At 48.8% G+C, this 27,308-nt stretch overlaps 1 protein-coding gene across 7 annotated transcripts in view; it reads right to left on the bottom strand.

The window, feature by feature from the left end:
* The window catches only part of Zfhx3 (zinc finger homeobox 3), a 929,635-nt gene that overhangs the window by 143,961 nt on the left and 758,366 nt on the right, over positions 1–27,308 (bottom strand). For 4 of the 7 annotated variants that reach the window (XR_013430973.1, XM_078032605.1, XM_078032602.1 and 1 more), the window contains 2 exons: positions 8,936–11,700; positions 3,262–3,758 (listed from right to left, as the gene is read on the bottom strand). Coding sequence is in view for 6 of the 7 variants with exons in the window: in XM_078032605.1 (XP_077888731.1) it covers positions 3,262–3,758; positions 8,936–11,654 (3,216 nt within the window). In the remaining variant the exon portion in view is untranslated. Of the gene's footprint in view, positions 1–3,261; positions 3,759–8,935; positions 11,701–14,527; positions 14,960–27,308 lie in introns of those variants that run through there. The other 3 variants (XM_078032607.1, XM_078032608.1, XM_078032606.1) reach the window with 2 other exon arrangements.

Here is a 27,308-nt window from a genome sequence, read left to right as displayed (position 1 = left end):
CTGACACAGCAGCATTTGGGATCAAATGCTCGGGAACCAGAAGCGTTTCTGGACTTGGGATTTTCTCTGACTTTGGAATATTTTCACACACATAATGTTTGGAGATAGGTGCATATACATAAGATTTGCGTATGTTTTAGGGATGGGGCCCAGATCTAAAAGAAAAATTCATTTATGTTTCATACACACCTTTCACGCATATCCTTAAGGGAATTTTGTACAGTATTTTAGTGCACCTGTGTTCTCATGTGTTATATCACATGAGGACAGGTGTGGGGTTTTCCACCTGTGGCATGAGGTTGGTGCTCAAAAACTCTCATGTTTTGGAGTATCTCAGGTTTACAGATGTGAGATGTCCCACGGGTACCAGCATTTATGACATCAAGGGCAATGACCCCGGCACTGGTATGAGTTCAAATGGTAAACCAGAAAGCCACGTCACTGCTTTTCTCCTGCGGCCATGGCTCTGTTTCCTCCAGTATGAGGAAGAGGAGGGGGATAAAGCCTCTGCTGAATGGAAGAGGGCAGGGGACCCGCAGGGAGGCCACTTCAGTGGGTGCAGCAAAAAAAGCAACTTTGGGGGGGATCTCCCTGGCTGATGATAAATAATTAGCCAGGAAACCAGGATGGGGTGGGGTGGGAAGCCCAGCAGGAACAAGTAAGGCAGGCCGTGGGTGAGAAGAAGCCCGGTGCCCTCCCGGGGTCAGCGCATCTGGAGCGGTTTCTCTAGCAGACAGTAAAGAACTCGATTACATCCAGTTAACTGGGCTCTAAACTGATTATGCATGTGCCGGGCTAATGGATTACATTAGCAAGAGGAAAAATAACATGTAATCAATCTCCATTTACTGCAGGCCACACCAGGGCCTAGAGGAAAAGGGACTCTCAAAGCACCTCCAAACCCCACCCCGAATTCGAGGATGGACGGAACACAGAGAGAGAGCCCCCTCAGTGGCAAGAGAAGTTTGTCTTAGTCACACTGAGGGACAAATGGGCTCAGGGCAAGCATTGGAATGATAATGCTGTCTGTGCAGTCCAGGAAATGGGTGGGAGAGCTCTGCACCCCCAGCAGAGCCTCAGCAAGCAGGGACATTCGTTCCCCAATGACAGATGAGGCCGCCCTGAGGACCTTAGGCTCCTGGTGCAGGAAGTGCAGCCCAGAGCCCCAGGGGCTGGTCACCCTGGTGACGTACAGCCGAACACCCTATGCTGGCATCTTTCCTTTGGATGCTGCTTCTCAGACTTGACCCACATGCCAACACTTAAGACCCCTAGACCCCTTCATTCCCCATATCTTGAGCAAGAGCATCCGCCACCTTAAAAAAACAAGACAGAAACTAATGAGGCCCAGGAGGATGCTCAGAAAAATCAGACTGCTCCTTCCTAACCACCCCAGAAGCACCTCACCCTGACTGTCCGTGTATGATCCATGGACATGGTTTGGGGGACAAAAGGGATATTCTTAGCAAGTCCTCTGGTTCCCAGGTCCTTCAAAAACAAAGCCGAGGGCCCGACTTTCCGTCAAACCTCTGGCCACGTGCAGAATTCACCGTGCACATTTTAAAACCTAAACAGCAATCTTTGCCCTCGGACAGAAGAGGCCAGCTTCGTGGCACCTCTAAAGGACCCTTCATCAAAGTTGTAGACAATCTTCAATGGCCACACTGAGCCCTTTGTACAAATTTTACTCAGTTGGGTCCTTTGGAAATTCTTTTTTCCACTGTTTTTTCCGTAAGCTTTTCCCGAACATGTCCACACCACCCAGTGGCCCGTCAGATCTCCAGTTTCAACTGACTGCAAAGAGCCTTTTCTATCAATGGTGGCACAAAACTAAGCCAGTTCAGTGAGACGCTTGCTCACTGAAGATACGGGAGTTGGCTGCGTGCTGTCCAGACCTTCCCAGTACATGACAGCTGGAGTTAGCAGACAGTTCCAGAACATTCTACCCACACTTCCTCAGTCTTGCTTTCTTTTTTTTTTTTCTTTTTTTCCTTTCCCTAAAATGGTTTCTCGTCTGTGGTATGAAGGGCTCCCACCACTCTGAGAATGGGTGACGACAAGATGAATTAGTCACTGACCCAGCACAGAGCTGTGTGGACAAACTTCCTTACATGGGGGTCTCCATTTAAAATGACAGTAGAAGAGAGGAAGGGTCACACTCGATCAGGGCCAGCAGAAACGGGACCCTCCTTGGCCCACGGATGTAAGCAATGGTGTGAAAGGAAAGAGGAGAGACTGATACTAAAAGTGAGGAAAATGGAAAGAGAGCGTGAGGGAGTGGAGGGCGTGTGGAAGCAGGCCCGGGAGATTTATGGCAATTCGTACCTGATTGTTCATACTAAAGCCATTATGGGATGATTAGAGAAAAAGGTGAGGTTTTAAGTCCAGTGAAAATCAATAGAAACGTCTGGAGCAATCCTGCCTGCAACTGAAAGGACTATTTACAGTATCCGGGGCCCCTCCTCCTCTGTTACCGCCCATGGAGTCCAGAGGAGGATGGGGGAGAGGTCAGACAGGAGGGGTGGACAGGGGAAGGGGACGGAGGACGGAGGGGCAAGAGGCCCAGGGGAAGCCTAGAAAAAGACAGTGATCAGGAACAGAAAGGGACATCAAATACAGGAGCAGGGGAAATAAAGAGCCCAGGGCTCCTTCCCTGACCCTGCTCTCCCCAGCATGTCTGCAGCCTTGCAGCCTACCGCAGGGCTTGCTCACTGCGTTCATCAGTCACCTCCACCCTGCCCCAGAAAAAGAACAGAAGCTTCGTGAAGGCAGCGACTGCGTGAGACTACTGTATACGCTGACCTAAGAGCACGCTCAGAGCACTTGGTACGCACCTCTGGTTTGCAGAAGGTGCTCAATGTCTGCCTGTTGGCTGGATGAGTAAATGAAAGAACCATCCCGGGGACACGTCCAGCAGAAAAGAAACACAGAGAAGGGAGAAGAATGGAAAACAGGAAGCCTGTCTTCTGAAGGAGAAAGATCCATCACAGAATCGGAGGGTGACCACGAAGAGCCAAGCGTCAAGAAAGCCGGGGCAGAAGGGGCACCACATGATAGTGCTGGGCTGCTGTAAATTAGACCTGCCCCCCGAAAAGGGGCACCCCAGGACAGGAACCTTCTGCCCCTTCCAGGGCCAGGGTGCCATGCAGCATCCAGCGGAACCCTGATGGGGACTGTCCATCCCTCTCCAGTGCTCCCCCGTCTCTACGCATTCACACTCCATGAGGTAGCAGCGCCTGGGCCCCTAGGAGCCCGTCTTACCTTGTACAACTTCAGGCTGGCCTCGTGCCTGGAGTTGACCGTGTGCAGCCGCAGTTTCTCTAGGCTGTTGGTGTAGTAGTCGCAGGCGTTGCACTTGAGGTGCACAGGGTTGCCGATGGCCACGCACTTGAGCCTCCACTCGTTGGCCTTGCCACCCTCCTTGATGTGGGCCACCAGCTGGTACTTCTGCACGTGCTTGTCTGTCTTGCAGTGCAGCTGGAAGTTGGCCTTGAGCTGGGTGTTGTAGCGGCAGAGCTTGCACTGGTATGAGTCCCCCATCACGGCCTTCCACTCGTCCTCTGAGAGGCTGCGCTCCACGTTCATGTGCAGCCCCAGCATGTCCAGGTTGTCCGTCGTGAACTTGTTGCAGACGGCGCACTGGAAGAGCTTCAGCGACGGGTCGTTGGTCTGGATGAAGCTCTCGCCCAGGTTCATCAGCTCCTCCGACACCAGCTGCCCACCCCCGAGCCGCATGTCTAGGGGGATCTCACCGCCCACTGTGGGAAGGACAGAGGAAGAGAGTCAGAGGACAGCTCACGGCAGAGGTACCACCCAGCCCTCCGCCACCCTCAACTGGGACCCAAGGAGACCAAGGTCACATTGCAAGTGTTACAAGCTGTTACTAACTAGAAAACAAAGTCCACTCGCTGTGTTTGGCTGTCTCCTATGAAAACTGTGGGGTTTGTGGAAGCCTTTATGTTTTCTCTCCTTAAGAAAAGAGGACCTAGGAGAAGTTGCGCACCATCGCCTCTTGAATTACCCCATTCATTCCCTCTCTTAGGATCCAGGGAAAGTCAGACATCAGTGTCATTCAGTGGGTATAACATAAGACCCTCTAGAACTAGAAAACAGTACAGCTGCAACCCACGACCCAAGCCTATGTCCAATCCCCATGGGGCCTCGGATTTATCTAAAGCAGCTCTAACGTAACTTTCTGCAATCAAGGAACTAACTGTTTCATAAGCATGTGGTCCCGGGCATAGTCACCAGCCCTGTGTGGCTAAGGAACACCTGCAAAGTGGCTACTGCCATCAAGGAAAAGAATTCCTAGTTGTAACTAATGTAAATGTAGAAAGCCACACGTGGCTAGTGGCCCCCATACTGCATGACACAGTTCTAAAGTTAAGATTTCAGGAATGATCTCTAGGCTTCACCAGCTCCCCGAGTCAATGTCCTACCTGTCAGTCAATGCTGCCAGTCCCTCTCCCACCTTACCACTAGGACAATCTCCCTTTTCTGAGCTTCTGCACCATGAAAAACGTAGGTCTACTCTAGGCCCCATCATGTTCTCTTTGTCGGTCGTGGATGATGACATACAGAGCCACATAACAGCTGGCCTCCCTTTCAGGGGGCAGCCTTATCCTCGTTGACCCTCTACCCAGTGCCTAGCCCACTATACCAGTTCCCAAATATTTGCTGGGCCAGATGGTCTCAGAAAGAGCCAAAATGATACATGTTCAGGAAGCAGGTTGAAATGGGCAGTGAAAACTCCAAGGTCAGCTCCCAGTCCCTGAAAGGGGTCTGAGAAAGACTCCCTCCGTCTCCAGGTTCCTTCTCAGTCCTTCACTGCCCCATATCACCTGGGATCAGCTCACCTCTACTGGTGGTAAGTGAACACAGGAAGCTCTTGTTTACATCAGAGAAAGACCTAGAAAGAACTGCCTGCCCTCCACGGCTTAGAGGCACACAGTCGCCCAGAGAGGTGAGCATCGGCTTCTATTTTCTGCCTCTCCCCCTAAATACAATAGCACACTTGAGCTATGGGGTCTGCCCCCAACCCCCAACTGATATTTAAACTTGACCTTTTACGTGCCGTTGGGCTGAGGTTATTTATTTATTTTTTTAATGACTGATTAGAATCCAAGTTAGTGGTTCATCAAAGTGAAGTTTTTTTTTCCCCCTAACGATTTTCTTATTTACACAACTCGGGGTACCTCATGTGAAAAGATCAGCGCAGGCTCCACTAAGCAAGACTGGCAGCATTTGAAGCCTGTGAACATTCTAGCAAGGCACAGAAATCTTCGCACATGCATTCCGGATTTTGCTTGCTGTCTCTTTTGCCATCTCTCCTGATGAGAGGAGCCATAACTATGACATTCTTTTTAGGACAAGAGAGAAAAAGGAAAAAAAAAAGAAAAAGAAAAAAAAAAAAGCCCACTCTATCCCTTAATGGGTACAAAGGCCGGGCAACATTCACATAACATGCACGGTGTTTAGTTAAAGCAGAAACTGCCCAGAGGGTAAGGCAAGGAGCAAACATATATTTGTTTCTGATGCCAACCACCTGAAGCAGCAAATCTTTCCCACTTTTTAAATTTAACCTCAGTGCATCAATATTGCTCTGAAGAGAGATTCAGCTGTCACTTGCTGGATGCCTGAGTAAAACTGGAAGTCCTTAGAACGCTCAGAGAAAAGAAGACCCTGTTCCCATCCCAGGCTCTTAAGATGAAATGCGAATCGTAGAACACAGGAGTGGTGAGAGGAGCCGGAGACAGGCAAGCCCAAACTCACACAGACCGCAGAGGAACTCCAGGGCCTTAGGATCTCACGAACCACAAATTCATGAGGCTAGGAGGAACTTATGAGATGGAGGAACCTCACCCAGTTGGGAGGGGATCCCTTCCCGAGTAGGAGCCCAGCAGGTCTTCACTCCCAACCCGGCTGCAATAGTCTCAGAAAGGAGCAGGCGCCATCTCCTTCCACACAACCAACCTTAGCACTGGGGACCTGCACCCTGGCATGTGAGCCCACCAGGAACTACAGCCTGAGAGAAGCACGTGGATTTCAAAACACATCCTGGGATGAACAGCAGAAGCAGAGCCTCATGCAGGGGTTCTGTGGCTGCCTGGCTACTCAGGAAACACCCAGATGCCCCATAAGCGACCCTTCCTCAGTGGAATGTGCTGTGCTAATTTCATCTGAAGGGATGTCTGGGAAGACACTCACATGGTCTCAAGTCTAATACCCTGTCTCCTAAGAGCGGCTGAACCAGACCAGTACAAGGGGTGCTAACTTTAAAGTCCTCCGGAAAGTAAGGAACCATGAAAACAAAACTGTAACCAAGAGAACATTTCACAAAACCCCTCTTTACACCTTCTGCAAAACCCAGCGATCTCTAGTAACACCTAGAGCTATTTTATAAATGGCCTAAGAGGAAAAAAAAAATCAGTGGAGCTGCAGATAGAACTGGAAGTTACACCTTTTTTTCATTTGCATATGCTGGTTTCTCCTACTGAGGTTATCCAACCGCAGTTAGTTACAGCCCTCTTGACACTTCCTGTCACCCTCCACATCCACTCAAGCTTTGTGACTATCATCATCTCAACAGACCTTGTGGCCCAAGGAAGGCACAGGATATCTCCAAAGACTCACCTCATCTGACAAGTGGTGACATTGGAAACACAAGGGCCCTTCTTAACTGAGCTGGATAAAGTCCCTGGAGGGAAGAGCTCTATTCTCTTCAGGAATTATGTGTGGCTCTCCCGCAGGTATCTAGAACACCAGGATTCATTCCCCTGTTTCTTCTGTACCTACCACAATACCCAGGATAATGTGTGATGGACTGCAGAGTCATGGGTACTTGGTAGAAAAGCAAAATCGTTTCTCTCCTTCGCAATTCAAGCCTTCATTACCCATTTTAAAAGTAATGAAACAGACCTCAGTTTGACCCAATATGAACCCCTCCATTTTCTGTCTTTGTTCCATCCTCATCATGTCTGCTTGACTCCAAAGATCTACCTCCCCAGATTTTAAATCACCAGACTAGAAAACTCCAATTCCAAGTGGCTTAAACCAACAACAAAACAACTTTAAGAGCATCGAAGCCCATCTTCTATGGTGCATGGAGACAAAGAACATGACGGATCCCTCTGTCTTCATGATTAACCAGTGGGTAAGACATCCTTGGGACATTTAGTAATAAAGGATCATAAAGGATCAATGGGTTAATGTTTCAAAATGGAACACAAGATTAAAATATCACAAATTCAAAGTGAAATAAATACAAAGCAGGAAAAGCAAAGAGAATGCTTTCAAATATAATTCATCAGCAAAAAATATTATCACTGAAACGCCAGACAAACAGAGACCCGCTGGCCAGTGAGGTCTCACCCCCTGGTATCCACCTAAACCATCTCCGAATGAAGGCACTTGCTCACACTTTGCTGCCAAGAACAACTCATTCCCACGTCAGTGATGGGATACCTCTTAACTCAGGCCATTGCTGCTGATCCCAACAGGGCTAGTTAGCAGTCAGGGAATGGCAATCAGGCAGGACCCCCAACTGAGGCATAAGAGGTGGGTGCGAGAGTGGCTCATCCACCATGCTGGCCTTCACAAACCAGTCTGTAACCTTTCTTGCTAAAATGATTCTCACAAAAGTGGCTGTGACTCTACCTACAGACCCAGTTTTCGGCATCCAGGTCCTATATACCCTTGGCCTTTATTGTAGATACATTAAGTCAATTGTTAAGACTTGATGCTATGGTTTGGATGAACGTCCCTCCAAGGCCCGTGTGTCAAAAGACCTTCTCCCCAGAATGTGGCACTACTGGGTGGTAGAACCTTTAAGAGGTGGGGCCTAGTCTTCAGGCCCATAGGGGTATGTACGCATGAAAAGGATGTGGGGACCCCTGGCCTCCCTCTTCCTCTCGCTTCCTGGTCACCGTGAGATAAGCAGCTTCCTTTGCCCTGTACTCTTGCCCTGATGTACTGCCTCACCACAGGCCCAAAAGAGTGTGAGGCCAACTGACTGTGGACTGAAGCTTTCAAAGCTGTGAGCCAAGATAAACCTTTTATCTTTATAAGCTATCTATCTCTGGCATTTGTTACAGCAACAGCCAACTAACAAACTAGTGACTGGACATGGCCAGCTCCTCTAAAGCACAGCTTACCACTCAGGGCAGCAAAAGGCTCCATTAACCAGCTCCCAACTGCTATTCAAACTTAGCTTTCTTTGACAGACAACTTTACAATTCATTCATTTTTCATCTATCACACCACTCATTAGGATGTCCCCAGGGCAATTTAATTCCCAATTAATTCCCAACTACACTAATCACCATCATCCAAAATAATAAAGAAGAACACGTCTCTTTCATCAAGATCCTCATAAACACAAGGAGAACTCTGAGAAATCTCTGGGTAGCTCTCAGTTCAGCAGAAAAACCAGCCTTTGGTTATTGGAATAAGGTATGCTACGGTTTCAAATTTCTCTTATTGAGATGATTGTCCCGATTTAAATTATTGAGATAATTGTCCCTATTCCTCTTATTGAGATGATTGTCCCAGCTACAGTTTCCTGTAAGTTTTAATAAATATTTAATGGAACCCAAAAGTTTTGAGTGATTATGGCGATTTTTCAAATTGAGAAAGAGAGAAAGGACAGAATGGGAATAGAAAGGAAGGTTGACCATAAGCCAAAAACTAGAGGAAACACTTAAATTTTAATCCTGGCCCTATGTAGCCAGAGTACAATCATAGCTCTGTTGAGTGCATAAGATCTTCCATATGTACACAGAGTTCAGGGGATTCTTGAGGAAAAAAAGACTTGATTGGAAGACACTCCACTTTACACAAGGCAACTCAAGGAGGTAAAAACCAACCGGACTCCCTCAGCCCATCTCCACTTTTCCCAGTGAACCCTTAAAACAGACAAACACATGGTCAGCCTCACCTAGAGCAGGCGTCATGGCGGCCATGGGCCCGGTGGGATCCAGCTGGAATCCACTCATCATGAACTGGGCATCAGAGGCGGCACTGTCCATCTTCAGGTTGGGCAGGTTCATGTTCTGGGCCAGGTAGTACTGGTACAGCTCGGCCTCTGCGGGCGAGGGCAGGCTGCCCAGGCCCAGGTGGCGGTTGTGCTGGATCTGGGTCATGTTCTGCTGCAGCAGCATCATGTTGTGCATGTGCTTCTCACTGGTCATGTGAATGCGGAGGTTCCTAGCCACGTTGGTCTCGTAATCACACACCTCGCACCGCCACGTGGGTTTGGTTTTTGGTTTGGTGGGCGAGGGGGCCCCGCAGGAGCTACTGATGTTGGCCGCTGCTGCTGCTGCCGCTGCCGCCGCCGCTGCCGCCCCAGCGGTGTGGCTGAAGACCTGCTCCCCGCCTCCGTTCTGCAGGTTCTGCATGTTGTTGAGATGCTTGTCGGACTGCATGTGAATACTGAGGTTGCCTTTGGTCGTTGTGGAGTAGTTACACACCTCGCAGCGGAAAGGCTTGTAACCACACGTGTAGCTCTCGCCTCGTGCCAACCGGGGGTGGGGCTGCCCGCTTTTGCAGTAGACGCAGGAGCCCCCAGGCTCCGGGTGCTTCTCCTTCATGTGTGCCTCCAGCGTCTGCTGGTACTTATAGTGCCAGTTGCACTTGGGGCACTTGAGTGTCTTACACGAGTTACGAGAATGCATCATGGTCATGTGGCCGCCCAGCGAGCGGGAGGAGCCCAGGACCGTGTCGCATTTGGGGCACTCCACGCCACTCCCCGAGGGGCACTCCCCAACCCCCAGCTCGCAGAGGGAGCCAGCGTGCTGGTGATGGGGGACAAAGCCCCCATCGTCGCCCTCTGTGCTTTCATTTGGTTCTGGTGCTGTGGCATTGTCTTTATTGGCACTTTCGTCAGCGAAGTCCAGCCTCCTGCCGCCCTCTGCCACATTGGCCCTGACGCCCTCACTGTTAAAGCTTAAACGATTCCTCCTGTTCGCACCATCAAAGACAACAAAGGAAGAAGCGGAATTAGAACTAGTAGAAGCTGTGCCCCTTGACAGGGTCTGGAGCACATTAGGCATTAAGGGGGAGTTAGAAATGCTTTGGTTTGAGAGAGCAAGGTCCTTTTTGCTGCTACCACCTGCCGCGGCCCCGGGCTCCTCGGGGGGCCTGTCCTCCAGCTCATCGTCCAACTCACTTGGAAAGAGTCCTTTGCAACCCTCGTCTTCCTCCTCCTCTTCCTCCTCCTCCTCCTCTTCTTCCTCCTCCTCCGCCTCTTCTTCTTCCTCTTCCTCTTCCGCCTCCTCCTCCTCCTCGGCTGGCTCTGCTTTCTCGGAGAAGCAATCGGGGTCGCCCACTTCTTGCTTCTCTCCTTCAGCTGCCCCAGAGTCCTTGCCCTCTGAGGATTTGGTAGGACTGGAAGCCAGAGGCCCCAGGGGGACTGAGGTAATGGGGGTCTTCAGGACCGAGCTGGTGAGCCCGCCAAGGTTCAAGAGGGTGCTGGGGGTCAAGAGACCAGCCTGGGGCTGCTCAGGGCCAGTGGCAGAGCCGGCTGGGAGAGCCTCCTCCCCTTCCATTCGAATGCCACTGAATTTACCATAAAAACTATGTCCGGGGCCTATGAGGTTAGCTGTGGAAACTAAAGGGTGTTGAAAGTTTTTGTTTTTTGGTTCCAGAAAACTTACAAGGGGTTCCTTGTCTTTGCCGATCCCTTGGATGATAGCGGAGATGTTCTTATTGCTAAGAATTTTCCGCTCGTCTTCACTCAGGGTCATTCGATGGTCGTGCACCGCGTGGGTCACAAATGAACGGACGTACCCGAAGGAGAGTTTGCACAAGAAACACATCAGGATGGGCTTCCTCTTGCCGTAGAGCACAAAGCCATCGAATTTGGACAGGTCCACATTGTTGGGAACATCTTTGGATACGCAGGAGCTTTTGGCAGAACCGTCGCTGTTCAGGTAATCCTTGTTGCTTTTGTGTCGCACGTCAAAAACGCGGAAGCTGTGCAGGACGGGGCTGAGCCCCGCCAGGGCTGAGGTATTCGGGAAAGCCTGGTCTGAGCCCTCAAACCATTTCCCGAAGGATGAGGCTATGTGGAAAGTGTTGATGATCTGCGGGTACACGGGTGCAGCACACGAAGGGTCCCCTTGCTTGCCCCCCGCCCCGGGGAGAGAGTTCAGGAAGAGCGAGGGGGCGGGCCCGCTGCCGCTGCCGCACGCGCCCCCGCCCTGGGTCAGCTGGCTCAGGCTCTCCACGATGTACGCGGAGCCGTCGGGCTGGTAGACGATCTCCCCGGCCAGGTTCTCCACGTCGCTCTCCTCGTCGCCCTCCTCGCTGGTGTCGCTGGCGCTCTCCTCTCGCAGGGGCGGCGGCGGGCGCGCGCCGGGGCAGTGGTGCTCCATGTAGGTCTGCAGGCTGGCGAAGGAGGCGGCGCACTCGTTGCAGCTCACCTCCTTGCTGGCGGGCTCGGCGGGGGCCCCGGCCGAGGCGCTGCTCTCCGCGAGGCGCTCATTGAAGGGGGCCCTCAGGCCGTCCAGGGGCCCGTGGCTCTCGCCTGTGGGCTGCTCCATGCTACTGGGTTTGTCGGGGAGGTGGGTGCTGTTGAGTTCAGTCCATTGCCGGTGCTGAGGGATACCGCACCCATTGTCCTTCCCCGAGACGACGGGCGAGTCACAGCCTTCCATGGTAAGGCCTGCGTGGAGCTTTCATTGCACCCAGTAAGGATCGGACCTGAAGGGCGGAGGCAAGGGGGGAGGAGGGAGAGAAGGGAAAGAGAGAGAGAAAGGAAAGAGGTTAGGAGGGCCGAGGCTAAGGTCCCGCGCACACGGAGCGCTCTACGAGGCTTCTGTCCACACCCACAACACAGAGCCCAGGGCCAGCCTGGCACCAGGCAGGCCTGGGGACCTGGCCCCACGCAGGCCAGCACGCACAGGGCCAGCAGCACCTGTGGGCATCACCGCCGGGTCCAAGCAAGGGGAGGGGCACGGAGAAAAGGGGTCAGGAGCACACGTCTTTGACTTCAGGTGGCCCTCTTCTTCTACCCCTGGAGACCAGTTCCAATGGCCACGGTTTGCCAGCACAGCTTCAAGTCAGGGCCGGCAATGAGCCACAGTGCAGGAGGGCTGTCACCTCTCCAGCCCCAAAAGGAGGTCACAGAATCCAGGGCCTCCCACATACAGATGACCCACACACAGTCATCCAGGGCTGACTGCACTGTCGGTGGGACAGGGGGACACCAGGTAGGGACAAAGTGGAGGAATGTTTAGCATCCTCAAAAAGAGGATGGACAACTAGGACAAGTTGGCTGATGTAGAGAAATCCCTGCTGCTGCTTTTACTGACCATGCGTCTACTTTGGCAAAGAGGATCTCTGAAAACTACAAGGTTCAGAGAGCCAGCCTACAGGCTTGGACACACCCCCACGATGTCCACAGGAAGACTAGTGGCTGCATCCCTCCTCTGCAGGACTCTCATAAGCATCAGTCCCATTCCCTAACCAGTAAAACAGAAGGGCTAAATCTCCAAACAGGCCCAGTGCCAATTCTGACCACCAAGCAGAAGACAGGTCCCCAAATTCCCATCTGCTCCACCCCAAACTTGAGAGCTCCCTGGACTTGGTTGCTTTTAGACTAAGAATATGTAGATGCAAAGCATGAGTTTGATATTTCCAATGAGAACCAGCCAGATTCTCGATTTGGCAACTCCCCCTCAGAAAGTTCTACCTCATCCTGTCTGCAGAAGCCCACTGACAGTGTGCTTGGTGGCTTTTGCTATCTTGATCTTAGCCCAAGTCCAGATAGCAGCTGGGCTCAGCAAGCCCCAGTTCCACACCTGCCTTTTAGGATATTAGTTGGTACCCAAGCAGCTGTCTTGCAGCCCTAGGGCTTTTCCGCATCCGAATGCCACTGATCTGAACTTGCTCTCTGAGACCTTGTGTCCCTGGGGAAGGCGGCACCAGATCACCAGCCAGCAGGCTCCTGTGGCAACTTCGTCGCTGGGGCACTTTTGTCGAGATACTGCTACAAGCAACTTAGCACTTTGCACAGCCTGATCATTCACCCACAGACCCCAGGCCATCTTCCCCTGCTCCTCGTCCTCGGAGGACACTTGGCCACGTCTCCACCCACCATCTCATTCATCTCATCTCATCTTCATCAGCAGATGAAGGCTGTAGCTGCTTAGTCTCCCTCTATCCTCTGCAATCCCCATCTTTTCATTCTTTTTTCATGATTCTTGACTGCACAGTGAGCCAACAGCTCCCCCTCGGGAAAAGATGGAGAAGTCATATTTACCAGAAGTCTCAGGAGAAATAACTTTTTGGAAGAATGTGCCATGATTTACTTAAAACACACATGCACACTCACTCACTTTTCAATTTATAATGTCAGACTCCATGTCAACAAAGTTCTGCATGCCTTGGAAAAGACATGTTCGTTTGAAACAGAGGTGACTACACTAAACCAAATCCAATGGCAGATGCAATGGGACTTCTCTCAAGGCTTAGCTGGGATACAGGTGAGAATCCAGAGAGGCTCTTCTTAAGGATGCTCCTGATTGGCTGGACAACATCTGATTGACAGCTCAGGCCAAAAAGGTTGGCAGGCCTGAAGGGGCGGGAGGGTTAACAGCCCAATTGTAAAATCAATGTCATAAATGCTTGGTAAGTTACAGGAACATGCGGGAAGGGGAGGCCACGATTGATAAAGGAGAACAGCTTTGATGCTGCACCAGGGACTTGTTTATCGACAGCAAAGCCAATCTCCTCTCCAGCCTGGGCTGGGCCAGAGAAACCTGCAAGCGTTTACCAATTAATTGGTGGGCTTTTCTTGCTCTGCTCTCTTCTTCCTCCTCCTCTTCCATAAACTATCCAGCTAAGGAGCTCAGACTTTAAAAAAACAATGCCCTTAGTTTTTTATTACAAAGCAGAAAGTGTCAAGACCTGATGACATTATGACAACTTCTGAAAGACATGACCCTGTGGTGGTGACACCAGGGCTGCTCATTCACAGGGGTGATGGCCCACTGAGATACAGGTGGGAAAGGAGGATTTCATTTCTGGATCCATGCTGCTTGCTCTGGGCTTCCTTTCCACGCATGGTGGCCATGAGGAGCAGAACCCTTGGCAACCTTGCTAAAGAGTCAAGTGTGGCTCATGGACTAGTAGCCCCGTCCTCAGTAGGGAGCTTGGGAAATGCAGACTTAGCTCCCAGCAACCCCTACCATTAGAATCTGCATTTTTTAATACCATTCTTAGGAAATGTGAATCAAACTTGGAGACTCTGCCTCACAACATCTTGGCCAGGTGGCTGGCTCATCTGTGCTTGGCACCTGTACTGCCAGGTAACCAGTGAAGGGTCAGCCTTAGCCCTACCACCCAGTCCCTGGGAGGTACAGGGATGGGAATGGACAAGGCGGACAGGAGCCCTGACATGAAGAAATCTCTTCATCCTGCCCGGTCCTGCAGCTCAAGGACCTCGGGGCATCCACCACTCTCCCACCCAGCCGGCCGCCGAGCTCGCTGTTTATCAGCCAGTCAATAAGAAAAAGGTAGTTCTTACTTAAGGAGGCAGAAGTCAACTCGGCAGGTCGATCAGCACTCTGTCTGTAAACACGGTTTCCCGTAAAATCAATGATCTTCAGTTACAGAGGGCAGCCTGGGAACCAAGAGGGTCCCCGCGCTTTCACAGGCAGCCCCGCCAGCCAGAGGTCGCGTGCCTCTCTCCTCAGGCCCCCCAGGCTGTGTGCCCTGTCCCCATCCCTGGCTCACACACGAGTCCTCAGCCCTTCCTGCAGCCTGCTTCTCCTTCCACTGAACACACCCCAACTTCCCTTTACATGTCCAGGGGGGCTCTCGCAACCCTCAGTGTTACACTCATTACCATTGTTTAAGAATTCAGTCGGATTTTAATAAAGTGCATCTCTCCAATGACAACACCCAAGACAAGACACACAAGGATCTTGATAGTATCCGTACATATGCGCACATGTGCACCCTTGTCCCTCTCTCTCCCTCTCCCTCTCCCTCTCCCCCTGTCTTCTGAGCCTTTAAATCTGCCACTGGAAACTTCAGAAGAAAAGTTCTGACACCTTCATCAAGAACACCCCACCCCTTATCCATCTCCCAGTGTATGCAGTTCCCCCGGCGAAGCCCACCCCATCTCTGCAGGTATTCGCTTCTACTTTTCAAAGTCTGCGCCCACAGAAGGATAAAACTATACCATGTGCCCCGTGGGCCCCTGTTAATCAAGGCGTCCCTCTCCCTTCCCTAAGCTAAAAAGATGTGCTGTGACAGTTCTATGGCATTTCCAGAAGGAGACAGTTATGGAGAAGACTAGAAAAGGGGAGAAAGCAACAGTTACAGAGGCCGGCGAGGGGAGGCGGTTATGAGGGAGGGGAGGGGGCCCCTGCTGTTGCTCCAGCTCCCAGAGAATTAAACATGAACAGTCGCACTGTGTAATTTTAAATTGTTAATTAGCACAGGGTTAATTAGGCGGTCCTTTCACAAGGGGCTCTTTGGCAGAAAACCAAGAAGGGAAACAAAGGGAAGGAAAGAAAAAACAAAGAGAATAGAGACAGCCAGAAACTGTTGCCTCCATGAAAAACCCACAGGGTATCCCCAGAGACCACTGGTCTGGAAACTCTGGGTGCTCCTGCCCTGTCCCAGGGAGATGAAGCACATACTGCCTTCCCACGGGCACCCCGCAGGACAGCAGGAGCCCCAAAGGTGCACAAGCCCTTTGACTCAGCGATTTCTCCATCCTAGGAATTTATCCCAAGGAAACAACCTTATTTGGAGATATAGGATTATTCATAACAGAAAAAAAAATGATGGAAATAATCAGGCAAAAACAGAGACTAAATAAGTTACAGTGTACAGAGCTCCATGTGTTGTTGTAAAAAAAAATGATTTCTTCAAAGAAATTGTTTATGGGCATGGGAAAATGATCAGATGCTAAGTGAACGAAGCATATATGGGTATGCATATAAAAACATGAGGTATTTCTATCAAAATTTTTACGACAGCAATTTCTAGGAGAGGAGGTTATAGATGACTTCATTTCCTCTTCTGTGCCTTTATTTCCCAAAGCTTTTTAAAGTTAAAGCCTCGTAACTGCAGCCATGGCTTTCCTGAGTCAGGCACTGTGGGAAGGCCTGTGGGCTCAAGCCCACCTCGATCCTGATAACCGCTCTATGACATGGGGGCTATTTTATTCCCATTTTAAAGATAGAAAAACTGAGATTGCCCAAGGTTGTACGTCCTGAAGGACAATGTCTACTTCCCAAGACAAGAACAGATGTGATATCCAGTGTTCACATTCAATCTTTAGTACCTGGGACTAGGATCAAGCTACCAGGACTGCTAATGTGAAAGAACACAGCCACGCCCACCCCCAAATGCCCTTTCCTTTCCTGGGGGGAGTGATGCTGGAGGACTCAAGGGTACTTCTTCACATGGATACCTTCAGACAGGTGGAAGGGGACAAGGTGGGGAAGGGCAGCCGCAGCTAAGAAATGGGAAACTCAGAAAACCCACACAAAAGAAACAGAAAACAGCCTTGCTTAGACTCACTGATCTGAGAAATGCAGTTAAAAAACAACAACATTGGGAGCAGTGGTGCATGCCTATAATCTCAGCTCAGGAGGCTGAGGTAGGAGAATCACAAGTTCAAAGCCAGCCTCAGCAACTTAGCAAGGTCCTAAGCAACTTAGTGAGACCCTGTCTCAAAATGAAAAATAAAAAGGGCCAGAGATGTGGATCAGTGGTTAGGCGCCCCTGGGTTCAATCCCTGGTACCAAAGAAACAACAACAACAACAAAAAAAGTCATTTTTTAAAAAATTTTAATAAGGTATCTCAAAATTTATCATTTCCTTATATCCAGGATGGAAAAAAAATCTTCAGATAATAAAGTCAGGATTTTATAGGTGGCTAATGGCATCATCTAAAGGTTAGAGAGTTCAGTAACATGCCACGGGACACTCTCTCTTGTCTGTTCTGTTCATTTAAGTCAGCTACTTGAGGAATGAGACCAAGTGTGCACATCAACATACAGAGCACATTAAGTAACAGGAATCACTAATATGCTAATTGGTGAAGCCAAGACTGGGGGGAAAAAAAGACCTCAGTCAGCTGAAAGAGCAAGCCCAAACAACAAGAGGAAATTTTTAAAAAGATAAATATGAAGCCCTCTATTTAAGTTCAGGCAGTCAGCTAAAACAACAAAGGGTGGGAGATTCAGACTGATAGCAGTTCATGCAAAACAAAACACAAACAAAAACAACCACCACCTAGGGGTTTTACTTGACTACAGATTCTGCAGAAGCCCAAAGTGAACGTGGTGGCCAAAGAAGAAACATAACCTCTGGCAAAAGGTGTGCTCTGTACCCGCTGGATATCAACAGGTTCACAGCACTATCATGATTCTCTGTCTGTGTGAAGAATGTGGTAATCCACTCTGGGTAATCCTGTAGCAGGGATACCTACAGCATCTCAGAATGGCTGACCTGACCGCGAACAGCTCAAGAGCACAGCAGAGAGAAGTTCCACCATACGGCAAGACGACTCAATTACACGAAACCCTGCCCGTCACATACACAGAGGATGCGGTGTCTTCTACCTAGCTTCAGGGTGGAGCTAAGGAATGAGAGGAATTCCTAGGGAATTAAGAGTTCAGTTCAAAATAAATGAAAATCTTTCTCAAAATTATCAAAAGTTCAAATGGAATGTTTCCACTGCAAAAACACTACACTCCCTGGTTTTGAAAATGGAGAAGGGGATTCTGCTGTGGTCAGGAGGTTCCATTAGGCAGCCTTTGAAAGGTGAAGATTCTTTTCATTCCAGGGCGGGCAATGGAGTTATTCTGCCAGGTTTAACCTCCTCTGTTTTGCACGTGGTAGCAGCCTGTGATTCTGGGGCCATCACTCTGCTGTGATTGGTTATCTGCTCCTGTACCTGTGAGCAGCATGAGATTAGGCTCCACGTGTCATTCATCTCAGCATCCTCTGCATCCAGGATATAAGAGATGCTTAATAAAACAATGGGGGAAACTAAGGTCACGGGAGAATTGACAACACTTGAAGAAGAAAAATGATGATCTCGGAACACATTCTTGGTGGGTTTCTCTCCCCACCCCAACCCTGTCATAGTTTGAGAAATGCCTGGTTTGTGCTGGAAGTGGAACTAAGTGGTCACTGGTACAGCACTTACCTACCATATAAGGCTGGATTCACTTTACAGAAAAAGAAAAAGCAGAAATAATAATGCCTGGGGTAACCATTCTTGATTCAATGGAACCAGAGATCTTTGGTGAAACAGCCAGTTCTTGGGCAGGATCAGGGAGAGTGTTAGCAGTGAGCTTGGAGCACCTTGTGCCCAAAGGACACAGAGCAGTCTGGAGGGCTCCCACCAGCCACACCTGGGACTACATGAGCAAGAAAACTAGAGGGTCAAGGTTTTGTTTCTTCTTTGGCCACCACGTTCAAGAATTCATAATTCTATTCTTTCTAGAAATAATAATAAATACAGGAAGAGAGAAAAGTTCTTCCTTAGGGTGGAAAGCCAATGAAAAAATGCAAAAAAAAAAATTGTGGAGTCAGAAAACCAAACTTTAGGAACTATGATCGTGGTTGACAATCCATTCAGGAAAGAATTGGTAGAGGCTGAAACTAAGGAATGTGAGTTTTCACAGTCTCGGAGAATCTCCCCACAGACACTTACTAATTACAGAAGGAAAAACAATAACTTGACAGTGGAGAAATCTGGCAGGCATCACCTTAATCAAGTGATCAAAGTTCACAGCGGAGGCAATGAGACAAACAGACATCACGTGCCTCCTGACAGGATGCACTGAGAAGAGCCCCCCATCCCGTCCCCCGGCATTCCTGCAGAGATGCAAAAGCTGAGCCTCATCAAGGGGGAACATCAGACAGACCCAAATTGAGGAACGTCTACAAAATGTCCTACGCTCTTCAGAAATGTCAGCGTCAAGAACCAGAAAGGCAGTCGGAAACCCGGTGTCAGATTCAAGGCGACTAGAGAGGTGTGACAAACAAACATCACACCTCATCTGGGATTTATTTTCTTTTCCTATAAAGGACATAACTGGGACAGCTGGCGAAATCTGAATAAGGTCTGTAGGTGGGCTAATAATAAATGTGAATGTTAATTTCCTAATTTTGATAAGTGTGCTGTGGTTACGTAAGAGAGTCTGGCATGTTCAGAGGTGAAGGGGCATGATCTCTCACTTTCCAAACAGCTTAGGGAAAGACGTGAGAGTGTGCACCTGTGTGCCCAGAAACATGTGTGTCTGTACACAGGGGGGGGGGGCGGGGTGCATATGAGGTAACCCTAACATAGAGGAGTCTGGAAAAGGGATGAGAAATCTTTGTTCAAACCTTACAACTTTCCCGTACACCTGACATCGTATAAAAGAAGAAACTCTACACAGTAAGTCTCCAAAAATACATACGAATCGCCAAGACACTCCTTATCTTTATGGGAAATTCACTCTGGGCACAGTGTCATGAAGGGAGGGAGGCTGGGAGGCTGGACAGGGAGGGGTAGGCAGACCAGAATAGGAAACTGGTCTTCCCTTCCTGTAGTCTGGTGGCTTCCAGGTAGAGCTCCCTGGTTGGAGAGGACAAATAAATGGCCATTCTAACTTGGGCACAATTTCAAGTAATACAACACTGGACCATTTACTCAAAACACCCCTGGCCCTGAACTCTACGGGTAGACTTCCCCAACTCAGTGAAAAGCAGCTGCAAACAAGAGCATAAGAGCAGCCACCAGAAAAGCCCTCCTGCGGCATGCACATTGCCAAGCCCAGATGGAAAAAAGAGGAAAACACACGGCACTGAACACACGATCCCCTTGCTGACTCCACCTCCTCAGAAGAAAACCCCAAAGGCAGCGAAGAGAAGTAGAAACCTCATTCAAGGGGCAGCGAAATACTACCCACATCTGTTTAACTTGGAATCCACAGAAGGACCATATCCAATTCCATTCTGTGCTTTATACAATAACAGTGTTTGTCTACTACGGCTGCATATAAGTCAATAAGTGTTAAACCATAAATAGGTGAGATTTCATCTGCTTGGTAACAATTTCCCAGCAGCCTTAAGAAGGATTCCGTAACTGTGGCCAGGTCAGAGAATACACGTGCTTGAACAGGTCCCTCATGCTGTAGGAGGTCCATTGCCTGGAAGGGCCAGAGAACCATCCAGACCCTGGACTTCATGTTTGCTAATAAGTGCATCTGTGCTATTTCCAGCATGAACATAAATCAGCCTGGAAGTGAAAACTGCTAGCTCAGTCCATTCTGTAAGGAACCCACAACCACGGCGATATTCTGGTGACAGCGGGGGCTGGTGGGGAGGGGACTGGTAGCCACGAGATCAGAAGCAGAGCCAGTGCTGGGAACCCGTCTTTCCTGCATGGGCAGCAAGAGAACAGCTGGCAGTTAGGGGAATTTAAAAAGATTTTTACTATGTATATAGATTAAAAAGCAAGACAGATCCACTATTACTTCTACTCTTGCCTTGTGCTAAGTAACAGATTTAGGGACAATTGAATCGGCTACCCCGTATATGCTTCCCAACGCTTAGCTACTCTTGGAAATGTGCACCTAAGTCATGTGGAGGTTTTCAGCATCCTTTGCCCACCACTGGCCTGAACGGTGCTTCTGACCTGGATTTAATCATCACAAAGCACCGATTCCTCCCAGATCTGAAGCCAGCCCTCATTTCTCCAACCACAGTAGCTTCAACTCTCCACTCCGTCAATGGGCCCCACCTCCCTGGCAGGTGCACAGCTCACACACCCCAATCTTCACCCATCCCCTGGCGCCTTCCGGGCTAAACCAGACACCTCCCTCCACTAATTGTAACCAATATTTAAAATGTCCTTTGCTAGCACCCAAAACTTTTTCATCTCCTCCCAACTTCTTCAAAGTCCCTCTCCAAAGATCCCCTCTCTGATCTCTCCACCCTTGCTACTGGGCTGTGCAGTACAAACTAGGAGATGATGTAAAACCACCATCTGGCCCATTACGGTTTTAGTCTGGTATCTCACAAGGTTGAATTTATCTCAGATAACTTCCGCTGATTACAGTAGTATGAGTTCATTATTTTAAAAAAATTTTTAGATACGTACAAAGGTATTCAAAAGCTAAAGTTAAAATCACTTGTAATTCCACCAACAGACAGCTGGAGAACCAACAGGTAGGTAGTTGGTTTCTCAGGTTCTAGTGCTCTGCATTGTCCTCAGTTACAGATTTTCTTCATCCACCTTGGATTGCACTGCTCCTTATGTGAGCTGCCCTTTTAACTTGAGACAGCATGCAATTTTAAATGTGACATTAAACATTCCCCGTAAGTTGGGACAGACAGCTGTGTAACACTGCATCCTGCAGACACAGCACAAGTTTACTGAGTGCTACTAGTAGACATTTAAATACTTGTCAATATTTTGCTATTAATTCTACAATAAATGCCCACAACTCTTTGCAGACAAAGAACAACAAAATAATAAAAATAAGCAGCATCTCCAATGCTGTCTACCTAGTAGGACTAAGCATAGATCTGAGAACCTTTTAAAGGTTATTATTTCATTTGGTCCTTCAATGGCCCGTTCTGAGGACACTAAGGCTTAGAGAGTACAGGTTGTGTTTAGTCGGCCTCTGAATCCAGTTAAGTCCTCCCTTACTACTTGGGAAACTTAGCTGCTTAGGCTCGGCATTCTGCCTCTGTTTCCTTAGGACACATTTCTGGAAGCAGAAATGTTGGCTCAAAAGCTAGGAACATTTAAGATGCTGGCATGTGCCAACCTGTCCTCCAGGAAAGCCCTTCCAACTCCCACTTGTAGCTGTACGTGAGCATCAGTTTTTCTGCATCTTCGTCTACCATGGGCATTATTTCCTTTAAAAAAAAAAAAAAAAAGTTGGAGCTGGGGATGTGGCTCAGCATTAGAGTGCTCACCTAGGACATGCAAGGTGCTGGGTTCGGTCCTCAGCACCACATAAAAATACATAAATAAAATAAAGATATTGTGTCCAATGACAACTAAAAAAAATTTTTTTAAAAGAAGTGTCAATCTGGCAGGTAAGAAAAGGCGTCTCATTTTAACTTACGTTGTTTGCTAGTAAGACAGACGCTGTCTGTAGTTATCTAAATTGCCTATGTTTCTATGGGGAGGTAGAGGTCCTTTTTCTTAGTGATTAATTGAAAGGCTTTATAGCATTTTGCTGGCAGTCCCTCCCATGACTCCCACTGCCACCGTCCACTGTCCCTTGAGCTCCCAAACCAGAGTCCCACCTACTCACTTCATGGTTTAGACCACATTCTCTGTCTGTCTTCAGATCTCGACTCTTTGGAACAGTGGACTCTGCCTACTGCTTCACTTCCTCAACAACAGTCTCTCAGATGGCTGGCGAGTTCCTCCTCACTTACACGATGACATAGGGCGACAGTGTGTCACTCTTCTGAAGTGGAACCAACTGTGGGGCTTAATGAAAGGAAGCGGCGAGGACCGGGCATCTGCTTCAAGTGGACTAGGACCCCCTGCGTCTCTCAAGAGTTGGTCCTCTCTCCAAGGTCACCCATGTCCCCCTAGTCTGGGTCAATGGCTTCCCCACTTGCACATTCATCTTCGTGACTCCTTAAAATCTCCCCCCACCTCTCGCTTCTCATCTGGCTCACCTCCTGCTTCTCTGACCTCCCATACTGCCTGCTCTCTTCCTGTTCCTACAGCTCTCCAAGATATGCTTTTCCACTCATTCCATAAAAGTCACTACCCTGCAGCCCACAGAAAGCCCCCGCCTCAGTCTCCCATCCCACCGTGCATCAGCTCGCTCCCCTCCCTGGTTCTCTGCTCTTATCTCTGTCCATCAACTACCTTAACTACTTCTGTGGTTTCAATTACTGAAATCATGAGTTGACTCCCCAAACAAATATTTCCATTCCGGACTTATCGCCTGAATATGCATCTGCTCCTTTCAGCAGACCACAGGATGTCTGTAAGTGGCCGGCTTTCCATCACTCACAACTCAGCCCGGCTCATCATTTCCAAAGGGAAGTGCCCCTTGGTGACTGCCCTCATCTCCCTGGAAGGAACCTGGGATTGCAGAAAACAGAAAGGAGAGACCCGCTTAGACTTCACAGAGTCACGCTCATCAGGTGGCTGCCCTGCCCAAAAACCAACTGCCAAAATGGTCAGACTTAAGTTCTACCCCGCCATCCTACAGCTGCGTCCCTTCATCCCTGGGGGATCAGTTCTGAGGCTCTTCCACCCCCAGTGGATACCTATAACTGAAGACACTACCAAACCCTCTAATTTAATGCCTTTTCAATGTTAATGAAGCACTTATCACATACTGTGGCCACCTGTAACTTTTACAGTTGGAGGTGTGACAGCAAAACCGGTGTGAGTTTTCTTTTTCTTTCTTCACAATTTCATGGGTGGAAAATTGGTTCTCACCATAGATCTTGGCCACCTCAGCATACAGGTTCTTTTTCTTTCCTTAAGTAGAAAACTTTCACCTTTTCACTTAAAGGAAGCATTTTATGGCTCTCTTTTGGCGTATCTGAATTGTCAACCTCGCTGCTCTTATTCTTTGGGGCCATTTTTAGGTAAAATAAGGGTTACCAGCCTTGCAATACTATAATAATGGATAAATGAGAAGGCTACTAAACGATGGACAGGTGGGTAGCACACAGAGTATGGATACACTAGACAAAGGGATGATTCACGTCCCAGACCAGACGGATGGCATGACATTTCATCCCACTATTCAAAAGAGCTCACGATTTAAAACTTATGGATTGTTTATTTCTGGAATTTTCTATTTAATGTTTTCAGATCACCATTGATCTTGGGTAACTGAAACCACAAAGTAAAACCATGGCTAAAAGGGGGAATGGGACTCATGTGCTATTCAATCATCTGTCTTGCTTCCCTGCAACTAGGAGGGTCTCCTTTCCATCATCTCCCTGTTCGTCTGTGTTCTTGTCTCTGTTCCTACAATCCCAGGGCCCTTAAACATCTTTCTCTTCCTCCACATTTACCCTTTAAGAAGCACAAGTTCAAGTTTCACTTAGGCAATAAAATCCTCTACTGTCAATGAAGTTCACAAACATCTGTCTCCTCTCTGTACTCCTATAGTCCTGGTCAGACCACACCACTGAAACAGAATCTCCTGTTTCATGTTGGTTGCTTTTAGCTCTACAACTTGACTATAAGCTGCCTGAGGGCAAAATTCACCCTACGTTTCTGTTTAGTCCTCACACAGTACTCCGCGTGGAGTCTGGGGATATCTATTTAATAGTCCATCTTCTCTTTCTCGGAGACATCTTAAAGTTATAAATGTAATCACAAAAGACACAATAATCCAAATTATGAATACACTACCTGATTATTTCAGTATTTTATGGTTTATGATATCAGATATATTATCCCTCATTCCAAAATTCTGGAAAGTATGATGTCTATAGAGGCAGCCCGCTATCCAGCCATCCAACCACAGGTCAATGCAGCAAGACTCCAGAAAGCCAAGCAAATTCCTAAATATGAGCCTATCGGGGGGTCATGAGATCAGATGTAGACTGTATGAAAGCGAACTGGGCTTCTGCCTCTTGGGAAGGGTCAATAAAGCCATGCTCGCAGCACAACTAAAAAATGAAGCTGCTAGGGGTCCCAAACTTATATTAGGTAGTTCTTAACCAGCAGAACATTATCTAAATATCAGAAGTAACCGCTATAGTGCAAAGCTACACAGATCCAGGAACACTGAACTTGGGCAGGGGATTTATTTGCACCTGAAGCCCGGGAACAGGCACATGGGCTGGGGTTGTGGCTCAGTGGTGGAGTGCTCACCTAGCACGCTCGAGGTGCTGGGTTCGATCCTCAACACCATATAAAAATAAATAAATAAAGATACTGTGTCCAACTTCAACTAAAAAGAAATATATATATATATATATATATATATATATACACACACACACACACACACACACACACATATACATTTATATTTTTTTTAAAAAAAAGAAGGCGGCACAGGCCTTAGGCTTTCTTTGATACATTTTCATCTACATGAGTACTAACAGTGAACACATTAGCGTGGTTCTGCTCCTGTGGCAGCTACCTGTAGCTCTGGGAAACCCCAAGCAACTCTGCAGGATGGAGGAAATATGCCCTCTCCAGTCACTCCTCCAACCGGCATTCAAGGGTGATAGGGAAGCCAGAGGAGCCTTGCTCAGGAACGGGACCCAGCAGGCATCTCCAAGTGACTCACTGAAGAGTGTTTTCCTATCGGTAAGAAGAGTGCCAGGCGGTGGGCTCACCCGCACAGCTCACTCTGGCTCGAGGCTCTGGAACTGGCACATGACAAAACAAACAAGGGCCTCCCTTTACAGACTTGTTAATAGAGCAACACACACACAAACTCACGTGCATGTGTGCGCTCGCTAGTTGACTCGCATACACTTACACACTCACCAGCCCAGGCTCAGCGAGTTCCTCCCCTGGTCATTAGCATAAGTAGCTTTTTGAGTGGAGGAGAGCAGGGGATCCCTGATAAAGCAGGAATGGATGCTGGAAGGTGGAGCCATCAGCAAGGGCATGAAGACAGGCGGCCACTGCAGATGCAGAGCCGCACACAGGAGGTCCTGCCTGCGGCCGGGCAGGGCGTTGCCTTAGCTGGCACCCTCAGAGCTGTCCTCAGGCTGTGTGCTAAGCCTCCCTTGACCTTCCGACTCAGAGGGCACGATGTAGACAGTGATCCCATCAAAGAAATTCCCTCCTAAGTGACTCATTTTACTAAGGGGAAGATTTGAGAAGCCTATTTCATACTGGGAAGTCCTCAAATCCTAGAGGCCTGGGGAGCGATCTCCAATTTCAATTCTCTTTCTTATGGTCTTGCAGAAGAGCGGCCCAAAGCCTCCACCAGGACCTGGGGGCATGGAGACAGACTGGAGGGAGCACTGCTGGTCCTCTGAATCCTCCAACCCGAGCTTAAACCCACCTGGGAGGGAGAGGCGGGTAGGTAATGAAACTTAACTACCTGTCCTGCTCTTCTCTGCGTCTTCCCCATTCCGCATGCAGATTCTGAAGCTCATTATTGACACTGTTACTTTTCATCAAGAAGAACATGTTGAGACATATTTACCATTGACCGCTTCAAAGAGTGGCCTTGGCAATTAGGCAAAACAACAAAGGAACATTTCCTCTTAAAAGTGTAAGGATCCTAGTGTTCACACTTCTTAACCTACTGGGGAGCCACCCTAAGAATCAAGCAACTGCGGATAATAATTACACCCTCACAAGCCCAGCAAAGGCAGCCCAGAGGTCTTCCTCCTCTTGCTGCTCCCAATGTGTCTTTGGGGCCAACACAGCTAGGAAGAATCGCCAACGCCACGTTAAATAGTGCTTGGATTAATTATGCTTGAAAATCTCTTATCTGAGCACTGCTAAGACCAAACAATTGAGTTTGGGAATGAGTGTGGTTACATATTTTTCCTTAATGGTTTCCTGAACACCCTGGTTAGGTCTTGTCCCGGGGGGAAGATTGCCAGTTCGAGTCATAAAATGTGATCAATGTAGATCAAGACCCCGTGCTAAGTGTCTAGGATGAGAGAGGAGAAACATTATTTATGCAAACACGCAAATATACGAAAGGCGCATGTTACAAAGAACTTCCGCTTCCTTCCTGAAGGCGCACCCACCCTCCCTCCCTCCACCCCTTGACCCCTCTGCTCATCCCACCAAAACATTCAGCCAATAATTCTAATCTTGGAAGGAGCCAGAACAAGAGAAAACTTCAGAAACTGCTCCCATAGTTTCAAATTCCCACATCAGGCCATGATACGATTGGGGGAAATCAAATCTGGTTGGTTAACGGGGCCAACTTCTTTGGCCTCAATAATACAGAGGTTGCTGGGGTTCTGGCCCTACTGATCTTTACTTTGAAGCTCCTGTATGTGATGCAGATTCCAAAACTCAAGCGGCTGCTCTAACGATTTGCATTCGCTCACACCACATTTACTGAGCACCTAGGTTATACAAAGCCACCCTTCCTCTGGATGCCCACTCCCACTAGCTCGCTCTCACTGCGGTTAGAAGTGGCCCAGCACTTCCCACGGCCACTGGGACTCAGTCTACACCACACTGATCTAGCTTATCACATCCCCACAACCCTGAGCCCTCCTGCTCCGATGTCAGAACCTGTCTTTCTATTCAGCAGGTATGGTCACAGCGATCCCATTTTACCGTATTGCTCCACAGTTGCAAACGGGGCTCAGCAGACTGAGCAGCTGCCCTGAGACCCTATGGTGCTGGAGAA

Source organism: Ictidomys tridecemlineatus, chromosome 15, assembly GCF_052094955.1.
Source record: "Ictidomys tridecemlineatus isolate mIctTri1 chromosome 15, mIctTri1.hap1, whole genome shotgun sequence".
Lineage (NCBI taxonomy): Eukaryota > Metazoa > Chordata > Mammalia > Rodentia > Sciuridae > Ictidomys > Ictidomys tridecemlineatus.
Note: the sequence above shows the minus strand (reverse complement) of the source record. Positions and strands in the feature narration are given on the sequence as shown.